Raw genomic sequence first — 11,092 nt, 5'->3', positions numbered from 1 at the left:
TGTCCAGAGCATGGAGGCGCTACCAGGGGACAGGCCAGTACATCAGGAGACGTGGAAGAGGCCGTAGGAGGGCAACAACCCAGCAGCAGGACCGCTACCTCAGCCTTTGTGCAAGGAGGAGCAGGAGGAGAACTGCCAGAGCCCTGCAAAATGTCCTCCAGCAGGCCACAAATGCGCATGTGTCTGCTCAAACGGTCAGAAACAGACTCCATGAGGGTCGTATGAGGGCCCGACGTCCACAGGTGGGGGTTGTGCTTACAGCCCAACACCGTGCAGGACGTTTGGCATTTTTGCCAAATTTGCCACTGGCGCCCTGTGCTCTTCACAGATGAAAGCAGATTCACACTGAGCACATGTGACAGACGTGACAGAGTCTGGAGACGCCGTGGAGAACGTTCTGCTGCCTGCAACATCCTCCAGCATGACCGGTTTGGCGGTGGGTCAGTAATGGTGTTGGGTGGCATTTCTTTGGGGGGCCGCACAGCCCTCCATGTGCTCGCCAGAGGTAGCTCGACTGCCATTAGGTACCGAGATGAGATCCTCAGACCCCTTGTGACAGCATATGCTGGTGCGGTTGGCCCTGGGTTCCTCCTAATGCAATGCAGTTCCTGCAAGAGGAAGGCATTGATGCTATGGACTGGCCCGCCCGTTCCCCAGACCTGAATCCAATTGAGCACATCTGGGACATCATGTCTCGCTCCATCCACCAACGCCACGTTGCACCACAGACTGTCCTGGAGTTGGCGGATGCTCTAGTCCAGGACTGGGAGGAGATCCCTCAGGAGCCTCATTTTGATTTGTTTTAAGGACATTATATCAAAGTTGGATCGGCCTGTAGTGTGGTTTTCCACTTTGATTTTGAGTGTGACTCCAAATCCAGACCTCCATGGGTTGATAAATTTGATTTCCATTGATAATTTTTGTGTGATTTTGTTGTCAGCACATTCAACTATGTAAAGAAAGGAGTATTTAATGAGATTATTTCATTCATTCATATCTAGGATGTGTTATTTTAGTGTTCCCTTTATTTTTTTGAGCAGTGTATATATATTAGAATTGGAATATACTAGACTAAATATATTTTAGAGGTTTTCTCAAAACATTAAATACTGAAGCAAAAAACTAACATTAAAGAACACTGACTACTGAATAAATGGTGCCAACAGCACAGGAATACCTAACAATAATTGATTTATAAGAAGATCAAGTATATACATGTTGGTAAGATGTTTTACTGATGTCATAAGATAAGATCACTCTTTTACTGCGCATTATGTATTTGGTTGGTTTACAATTAAAAACATTTGTACATTTTTACTTATCCAGAATACCTTGGAAAATATCCACAGTCAAATCCACAGCAAAAACAGCTCCATAAATCATCTACAGTGGCCAAACAGTATTTTATGAATTTCCAAATTAACTGTTGTCCTGATTTCCCATTCATTTATGCCAGGTAAGTGTTTCCTCATAACCTTGCTGAACTGAACACGCTTATCTGAACTAGTGGCCTAATTGTTTTTTGGGGGGGGGCTTTTTTAAGCAAATAAACAGGAAATAGAGCAGATCTGCAACTGGACTGTGTTTATTGAACTTAATAAAAGAGAATATCTGAATTTGAGTGTTTAAACCCTAGCTTGTGAGTCATATGCGTTAACTAGGAAGGTGAGGAAGTAATGGCCACAAACCGAGAACCCAGTTTTATGTTCAGAGAGGAGTAGGTCCTCAGCTGTACTGGCAGCAGATTCAACATAATATTTAAACACTAAATCATTTACACTGAAAGTTGCTGAATATAATGCGAGTGAAGTTGACAGTGCTGTGTGAATACAACAATGTCGAGCTGAATTCTGTCTACCCTTGAAGAAATGTCTTTGTTCGTAATGATGTGATCAAAACAATTTTAGTGCTATCTATAGGACACTGTATTGTCTATAGAATTGTATGCAGCTGATTACTGATTACCACCTTTAGAACATCTAAAACTATTTTTCTATTCTGGAAAGGTTGAAAAACATTATTTGTGTACTCAGACTGAGCCGTGTAGACGATACTCCCACACACTATATCTGCTATTTCTCTTCACAGACAGAAGTGGAACTGCTTTACCTCTGCTGTACCTTTTGAAATATATATACACTGTTGAGCTGATTGTTGATTCAGTCATTTATCATTTAAAAATAATGTAAGATATGTATGTTTAAATTAACCCAGGGCTGAATGAAATTAGGGATCAAAACATTATTGTAGTAGACAATGCATATGTAGTTCAGTTATTTTATGTATATCAGAAGTACTGTTAGTTGCTACGTTGAGGTGGTGAGCCAAGCATAATACTGTACATCCATCAACCATCAGCTGGAAGCTTTCACGAGCTGTGCATGTGTGTTTCTGAGTATATATCTCTATGGATGTCTGACATCTCCATATAGTAATATTTGACTTTGCTGTTGTCCTCTCACCTGTCTCTTGGGGGCCTTTGCCTGCTGTGCGTGCTGGATGGGGGGGCTGCTGTGGTTCCTCCAAACCAGTGGGGGGCAGAACCACTCCACCTCGCTCAGGTAGATGAGGAAGGAGCAGTCTGAACCGTCAACACCGTAGAAGGCATAGCAAGGGTCCGATGTCCAACGTGCACGCATCCACTGGATTGTATACAGACACATCCATTAAGTGCAATTTTCAAGTATCAAGATACTGAAAAAAACAACAAGTCAGAATGGATAATAAATCATTATTTAACAGTTCCTTGCAGGGAACAGTGGTTCAAAAACCCCTGCAAGGAACTTTCAAATTAAGAATGACATAATTATATAAAATGTACAGACTTTGACAGGCTATTTTTACTATAATTACCTTAAACATGGGGCACTTACAATTATTACAGCAACTCAATCTATGACTGTTGCAACTAGCTAACTAACATGGGTAAAAAGCAAAATAGGGGGGAAATAAAATGCCTGACATATGTGTTATAACATCCTAAAATCCCACTAGTCGGCTGGTCCGCAACAATGCTGTAAAAAAAACAAACAAACAAAAAAAACACCAGCTGTGCCATCATTTTCAAAATGAAAAAGAAAAAGTGACACTCACATCTACTTTCCCGGAGCACTCTGGAAAGCGGGGGTCTCTTGGTACTTCACACTGGCTTGACGTCCCATCTCTCACTGCTTAAAAGACACAGTGAATGAAATTTTACCTTCAGTAATAAAACATGAATATTATATTTGTTGTAGGCTGGACACCTTCCAGGGGAAGGCCAGTGACACACCAGGATCCCCTCTCATTTTTAAATATCAAACTAAATGATAAATCGAACATATGCCAGTTGTGTTTGAAATACAAGTTGCACGCCTTTGCTTTACTCACTGTCACTGTTTAATTAGTCTGTATGCTCGCTGGCTTGGCTCACTTTAGTCAGGTGGCTTCAATGTGAATATTAACTACCAAGTGAAGATAACTATACTAACAGCAATTAGCCAGTGCAATGTTATTTATCGGCTCTTTTAGCAGCATATGGTGCAAGCCTCTTTAAAATAAAAAATTTATTTCTTTAAAAAAATAATTTTCACAAAATGACATGAATTTGTTTTACCCACAGGCTGACCCTGCAGAACTGCTAGTTTACAGTGTCACTCCCATTAACAACTTTTCTCCACCTGCCTGTGGACATTTTATGGCAATATTCACTTTTGCCATCATCATTAACATAATTTCCAGCATATGCAATATGTGCTGCCGGTGGCCATAGATTCCTGTGGTTTCCCCTTTACAACATTGCACTGTCCATATCTGCTCTACTGCAGTGCACACTATTCACTGGGCTCTGGCAAAGCAGCACAGCCTGTCTCCTGCTGCTGCCAACCATCCTATGGGTTACGCTAGCAAGTACGTCTGCTCATTTAGGCTACACTCACTGCATTAGTTGCTCCACTGACTTAGTTAACTGCCTCTCTGTTGCTGACGTGAGCAAAAGAAAGGAAGATGGTGACAAAAAGAGAGAGAGACAACTGGAGTCATATAGTCCGAGAACAGAACCAATGCACCTTTAATTTCTTATTGTTTTTCTTTCTTTCAAACCGCCCCCTCCTTCTCTCTCTCTTTCTCTCTCTGGACCAACACAGCTGCCTTCTCTCTAGTTTCTGTCTGTTTCCATTTGCCTAATGAAAATGAGACATTTTTCCACATAAGTCTTCCCCGGGGCCTCTCTCCATCACACTGTTTACAAATATGATTACAATAGCAGCCACTGTAGCAACAATTGGAAATGTGGTCAACTAACTAGATAAAAACTTGACTCCTGTCCCTTCAAAGCAGAACATAAAAGCCTTGTCAGTGCTGGAGGGGAAGGAAATTCAAATCACGTCCTCTCTCTTTCTCCTGTCGTTCCCTCTCGCACATGCCTGACCACGAGATAAATAAACTGCCACTGAGCTGTATGATAATAAAGTCTGCCGGCAGTGTTTCAATTCATCTGTGATTAGAGAAAGCAGCAGTGTTTTCATTTTGGCGTGTGCCGTCGTCCCTGCAGATGCAGTGGGGGGAAAACAAAAGGAGATGTAATGCTCATTTATTCTCTTGTAAAGAGTTGGGCAATTACCCTCAAGAGAAAAAGTAAGAGAGGAAAATAAGCAGGAAAGAATAGTCATAATGGTGGTTATATTATGTGTGCGTACGTGTGTGTTTGTATGTTTGTGTCACAAGCTTAATATTACTTAGGTTTTAATGAAAAATGTGCAAAAGCCAGACAAACAGGAAACAGGGTTGGATGGAAGCAAGATGTACAGTAATGACCACAGCATCCCGCATGCACAACAGTGCTTTTAAGATGACTTGATAACTCATATTTTTATCTCTCTTATCTACCTGAAAATAAAATCAATCTGCTATTTAACTTTAAAAGCTTCCTGGTTTTGTCAAAGCTACAAAGTTCACACTGCATGCTCTGCAACTGATCACTCAGACTTTCATGTTTTCAGATTTCAGAACCTTTTTTCCATTGTTGTCCCCCCGCCAGTGGTTTAATGCTTTTATGTGTCGTCAAAGGTGATTTGTGTCAGTGGAAAACTAGCAAATAATTTGTCCACCACTCCATGTACTTTTTGAGCAATTTGTAACCTGACAATTGACTGATCTGCATCATGTCCTACACTGAATTACAGCTTTTACCTTCAAGTCTTTGATTCAGCGTTCCTCATTGTAAGCTAAATGCTAAAAACATTCAGTTATACAAATGGCAGTTAAGCTACTTAACACCAAATGCTAAGTAGTGCCCATATATGCTGTCACTGTGGTCGGGTGTCTGCCATGTGTGGACTATGTCTTTTTATTGTGTATACTTTTATTGGGTATGTTTGATCACGTGATCTCAATACAAACAAATTTCCCTTTCCCACGGACCATCTCTGGACCAAGCCAAAGAAAGTTTGTAGAGGGAATTTTGATATGCCAAAAAACGGCCGAATTATAAGCTAAGACATTTTTGCGCAAACGCTAAAAACAGGATGTCATGTCAGATCTTACGTTTGCAAACTCGGGGACCTTATCTGCCACGAACTCCCAAGGGGCTGTGTGAAATTTGCCGTCAAGCAGCCTCTAGGTGGCGCTATTAATTGGAAATCAAATAACACTCCCATAGACATCCATTCATTTTATATCTCCATAACCACAAGTCCCTTTTATTTCGAACTCTGACCGTTTATTCTCCGCGCCCTCCGCAGGGCGAGGGGGGCGGCTGGCGCCGGGAGGCTTGGACCCCACTTACAACTGCTTGCGGTTCTAGTTGTTCTTGGAATCGGATTGTGCTGTCGATTTTTTATGGGGTTGTTTTTTAATTTTTGTAATTAGCGCTGATCTACAGCACGATGGAGACCAAGATAAGTCTCCCCACAGGGACAATAAAGTATGTAAGGTCAGATGGTTACACTCAGGTATACATGATGTGGAGTAAAACAAGAGGGTGAAGGGATGATGATGATGATTGGTACTGTACCTCTTCCTTGCACCATGCTGTTTTGCAGTATCTGCTCTACCCTGATGGCCATGTTGGAGACGTTCTGGGCTATGGCTTGGATCCTCTCCACCAGGCCAGCTGGTTGAAACCTGCACACACACATTGGGTAGAAGAAGAGAGGCATGTGAAAATACCTTCACATTGTGGTCCCAAAATGCAAACTCAATTTAAAATGAAGCGCCTTGGACAAAAAGCAAGCACCTTTTCATAGAGTAGAACCTCTTGTCCTACACTAACACACCTGGCACCCAACAGCTATAAATATATCTCATTACTCATTCTTCCTCACCCAATGGTGTCACCTCATCTCCTCCTTCTGCATTCCTCCTCAGTCCGATCCTTACTGCAAAATTCCCTCTCTTCAGTTGTTGGCTAGTCTCTGTCTTCTTTAGTTATTCACACATTTTAGTTGTTTAGTTGTTTCTTTTCTGTCTTCTGTCTTTCTCTGCTTCCTCTCTCCCTTTACATCTCAACAGATGTAGAAGTGTTAGTGGGAGATGCAAATTGTTAGACACTTGGTTGGAGCGTGAAATAGAAAAAGACCTGTGCTGTTAATACCACTTCCTCTGTAGAGACTTCCCATTCACATAATAAGATGTGTGGGGAATGTGTGTATGTTTCTTGTGTGTATGTGCTTGAGTTTGCATCTCTGTGTGTGCCCATTGTAGTTCTGCATATTTCCAAAGCATTTGACTGCTTGACTGCGCATTACGTAAAGCCAAGCCTGCATAACCACATGCTCACACTGCTGTGCTCATTAAGTCCTTTTAAATGAGTTGATATCAGTGTACATTGTGTGTTTGTACCTTCCTGACTCTCTGTATTGTCTAATCGGCAGATAATATTAATCCTCATTAAAGCTAGAGGCTTAAATGCAGCATAATAACGCATCATCGAAATGATGATCAGAATTATTGATTATGTGTGTGTGTGTACAAGATGGATGCAAGGCTGTAGCTAACTAAATGCCAACAGCAGCTGCATGAAAACAAACAGGAAGTCTTCAAGCTCAGTTAGCAGCTTTTTAAGTGTTACTTATAAGCATTGTGAAGGGTGTTTGTGTCCTGTTTAATATGTTTACTACAATAGAGAAGCCCTTATTCTCTAGAGAATATACATTCAAAACATTATAAAAAATAGCATAAATGTGAAAGAATGACATAAAGTTCAGTATTTCTGTTGCATAAAACAAAGCTTTTACATAAACATACATTATCTCTATGTGTTAGCCTGCCTGGTGTACATTCAGGGAGTTAATTCTTATATTTTTTTAATCATAATATATTCTTTATCCATTTCATTTAACTTGCACCACTTGCAATTTCGACTTGGTATTTTTATGGACTTCAACTAAGCATGGTACACCTGGCTCTGTTCATTATAACTCCATCCATTTTTTGCACTAATCCGGGCCAGGGCCACTATTGCAGCAAGCTAAGTTAGGTAGTCCATTCATCCTTCTACATAGCCATATAGCTCTTCCTGGGGGATCACAAGGTGTTTCCAGCCTCAATGGAATACATAATCCCTGCAGCGACCAGTGGACCTACTCCGAATTCCATCCTGATGTGTGAGCTCCTCATCCTATCTAAGGGTGAGCCCAGCCATCCTACGAAGGAAATTCATTTTTGTAACTTGTATCCATGATCTCATTCTTTTAGCCATTACCAAAAGCTCATGACCATAGGTGAGAGTTGGAATATAGATTAACCAGTAAATTAAGAGATTGGACTTCAGGCTCAGCTCCCCCTTCACCATGACAGTCCGAGACAGCGTCTGCATTAGTGCTAATGCGTCATACATCATACATGTCAATCTCCATTTTACCCTTGGTAGTGAACAACACCCCACGATACTTGAACACCTTCATCTTGGGGTAGTGACTCTCTCACAACTGGAATAAGCCAATGCACTGTTTTCTGACAGAGTAGCATGGCCTCAGACATGCAGGTGCTGACCATCATCCCTGTCGATTCACCCTACTGTGTTTTCCATAACTGACCTCTCATTTTCGTACCAGGTAGGAATGTATGAGGTCATAGTTGCACCTGTCGAATCTCGCAGTGTGGAATCATGTCATCATTTTTGCATTCCTCTACCAGTGTGTCTACCAGAATGTAACAGAGAATGTTTTCATTTTTGTCCGTGTTGTTATTTTGGGCGACAAATGGCATCCCCCTCACCTGCTCAAAGTAGAAAATCTCCACAGTGTAAATAAACCTTTCCAGACACGCTTGCCAGGAAAGCACCCTGAAACAGTTATCTAAATAAAAGAATATGACTGACCTAATTATAATTTCACTCCTCCATACGGTGCAAGTGAGGCAAATTCAGTCTACACGTTAGTGAAAGTTATTACCTTGTATATTGTCTTATAATGAGAGCCAGCATTATATTAGGCTATAAAATGATATTAAAACATTAACAGTATTACATGGAGCATTATAGTGAAGATCCCAACTGTAGAGGATTACAGCTGCCATGTTACATATCCTATAAAAGTTGCAATGTATTTGGCCTGAAGGACAAAACCTTTGCTAGATAAGCTGGGTAACCCCTGCTACTGCAAAGCTCTCAACGGGGGGGCTTCACTGTGACTGTAAGTTGGCCTTTATAAGACTTGACCTTCAAATCTTACCTCTGATATCTGTTACAACGTGAGTGCCTCCCTTGAGATGAACACACAGAGACGGAGAACAGGAGAGATTCATTAAAGGAGAGACTAGGGCAGGGAAATGGATGAAAGGCTGAGAAGGAGGGGGCGAGGGTTACACAATGAGATCCAAAGAGGGCAAGAAAAAAAAGACAGGCAGAGAAACATACAGAAGGAGAGTTGAGGAAAATCTGGAATACAAGCAGGCAAAAAATAAAGAGCAGATCAACCATCAGCAGCAAACAGACCAAGAGTACCAGGGGGACCTTTGTGTTGCGAAAGAGAAAGGATGAAATAAAGAGATCCTCTGTGCCTTCGTGTGGAAGCCAAGAAAACAGCTTGACTGAAACATTACATGATGATTAGGATCAAAGAATACAAGGATATGCATATTTGATGGCTCCCTGTTGCGCGCTACTTGAAATGAAACTTTCTCCCTTTTGATGAATGTAGACAGTTGGCTCTTTCACAAACGAGGCGAACAAAACAGCAATGAGGAAGAGCAAAGAGAAGACAAAACGGGAGGAAAGTATAGGGGGAGAAGAAACGACAAGAAGGAAATCCACTGACAAATGCCGAGCGGAAGTATAACACTGAAAAGAAGGAATTGAGAGAATTGTTAAGAGAAAGTCAATGATGACTATAGGGAGAGTTTCTGAGGATACAGTGTTCTCATGTTCTGCTTATTTCTCTTTCCCTCTCTCACTATCTATCTAATGAGCTCATCTTCTTAAGGGAAGAGGACACTTCTGACAGCACATTATCCACCTAAGATGTCCAAGGCAAGAGAGGCCTGCGACACGGTGTCAGCATTTAGAGATTGTGCGTTTGGCTGATGTCCGTTTGTTTGCGTGCGTCCTCCCCATGTCGTGGTGTTAAAACATCACACTCAACAGCGCTTCCTACTCCACCACTTATTTTCACACATACACAAATGTCAACGCACATGCATGAATGCACACTCACTCACCCGGTTATTTCAAGTACAGTGGTGCAGAGAATTAGATCTGAACACCATTGTTTATTTCTCCCGCTGGTCTGTGCACAGAGTGACTGAAATCAGGAAAAATGAAATGAAAGAAGACTTGTCTCCTTTGCCGACTACTTACAGCAAAGCTGCAGTATGACATTGACTTGAGTGCTGTGGAAAAGAAGGCCTCCTGGGATAAAGGTTGTTACTGACGGAGCTTAGATGGGTGCTTAAGGGAGGAGAAATAGGTAAAGCCAAGCCAGAGCAGTGATCTTCAGAGAGCGTACGCCTAAGGGGAGACTTACCAATCTCCCCTCTCATCCGCTGTGTGGTAAAACAGAGTGAATCAATCCCCCCATCCTTTCCCCCTCCTTTACCTCCCTCTCTCATTTTCTCAGGCTCTTTGCTGTCCTTTTTCCTCCCTTTCTCCCTTGTTATTTTCCCCCCATTTTCTGCTCTAACGAGTGGCTGCCCCGTGGGCGAATCGCAGGCTGGGGCCTCAGACATCAAGTCCCATTCGCCGCTACACGGGAGTGTGTCAGCACCAATGAAGCTCACACAGAGATGAGAATCCCGCCCAGTGTGTGTGCGTGTGTGTGTGTCTTTCCGTGAATGCGTGCCTGACTGGCCTGGATTTGGGATATGTTTTTATAAAGCTCTCTCTTCCCATTTGCTCCTCTCCCCGCTGGCAAAAATCACACTTTACCACGTCACTCATACCCAATAACCTTTCTCACACGCTCTCTCCCTCTGTGAGTATGTGTGAGTGCATGAGGAATAGGAGTATTCAGAAAATATATAGGAAAAAGGGACAGAGAGCAAGATAGGAAAAGGTCAGAGAGTAAAGGTGGAGAGTAAGAGACAGAGAGATAGAGGCAGGAAGAGACGGGAAACGAGTGATGAAACGCACTGGACTGAAGAGAGACCGTTGTGACAGTCAGTGTGTGAGTGCATGTGTAGGGCCATTAATCCTGCAGGCTATGTCCTCGGTCAGGGGTCTGTGCCCTGGTCTCATGCCCAGACTGGTTTTAACAAGTGTTACCTCAAGTGAAATAATACATAGACACACACATTCATGACACAGTTACACACACACACACATGCACGCACGCACGCAATCTCCTTCTTCAGCAGGAAGCCATCAGAGGAACACCATGAAGACAAGAAGTGTGTGTTTGTGTGTTGTATGTGTTTTATGTGACCACCACAGTTTCCTTAGTCACTATCCTTTTCTTTCTGCTTCCTGTATCAAATCAAACTTTCACTCCAGCTATTATAACTGCTTCACTCCAAAGATCCATTCAGTCCAAAATAAACAACAGTACTTATTTTTTGGGCAGTGTGTTCTGATTTCGATTTCACATTGTTCACAGAGCACTACAGTCAAAGACAGAGATTTTGAAGGAGAACTGTTCGCTTCTTTTAACCCATCAAAACATCACTTTAGACAGGACTT

The 11,092-nt window shown here is 42.2% G+C and overlaps 1 protein-coding gene across 1 annotated transcript in view; it reads right to left on the bottom strand.

The window, feature by feature from the left end:
* The window catches only part of LOC123969708 (alpha-1,6-mannosylglycoprotein 6-beta-N-acetylglucosaminyltransferase B-like), a 153,887-nt gene that overhangs the window by 79,538 nt on the left and 63,257 nt on the right, over window positions 1–11,092 (bottom strand). Inside the window, exons 4-6 of the mRNA XM_046047335.1 lie at window positions 5,993–6,102; window positions 3,094–3,170; window positions 2,463–2,642 (exon numbers count right to left, since the gene is read on the bottom strand). Of these exons, the coding sequence (XP_045903291.1) occupies window positions 2,463–2,642; window positions 3,094–3,170; window positions 5,993–6,102 (367 nt within the window). The remainder of the gene's footprint in view (window positions 1–2,462; window positions 2,643–3,093; window positions 3,171–5,992; window positions 6,103–11,092) is intronic.

This window comes from Micropterus dolomieu, linkage group LG04, assembly GCF_021292245.1.
Source record: "Micropterus dolomieu isolate WLL.071019.BEF.003 ecotype Adirondacks linkage group LG04, ASM2129224v1, whole genome shotgun sequence".
Lineage (NCBI taxonomy): Eukaryota > Metazoa > Chordata > Actinopteri > Centrarchiformes > Centrarchidae > Micropterus > Micropterus dolomieu.
This window is presented reverse-complemented; position numbering and strand designations above follow the sequence as displayed.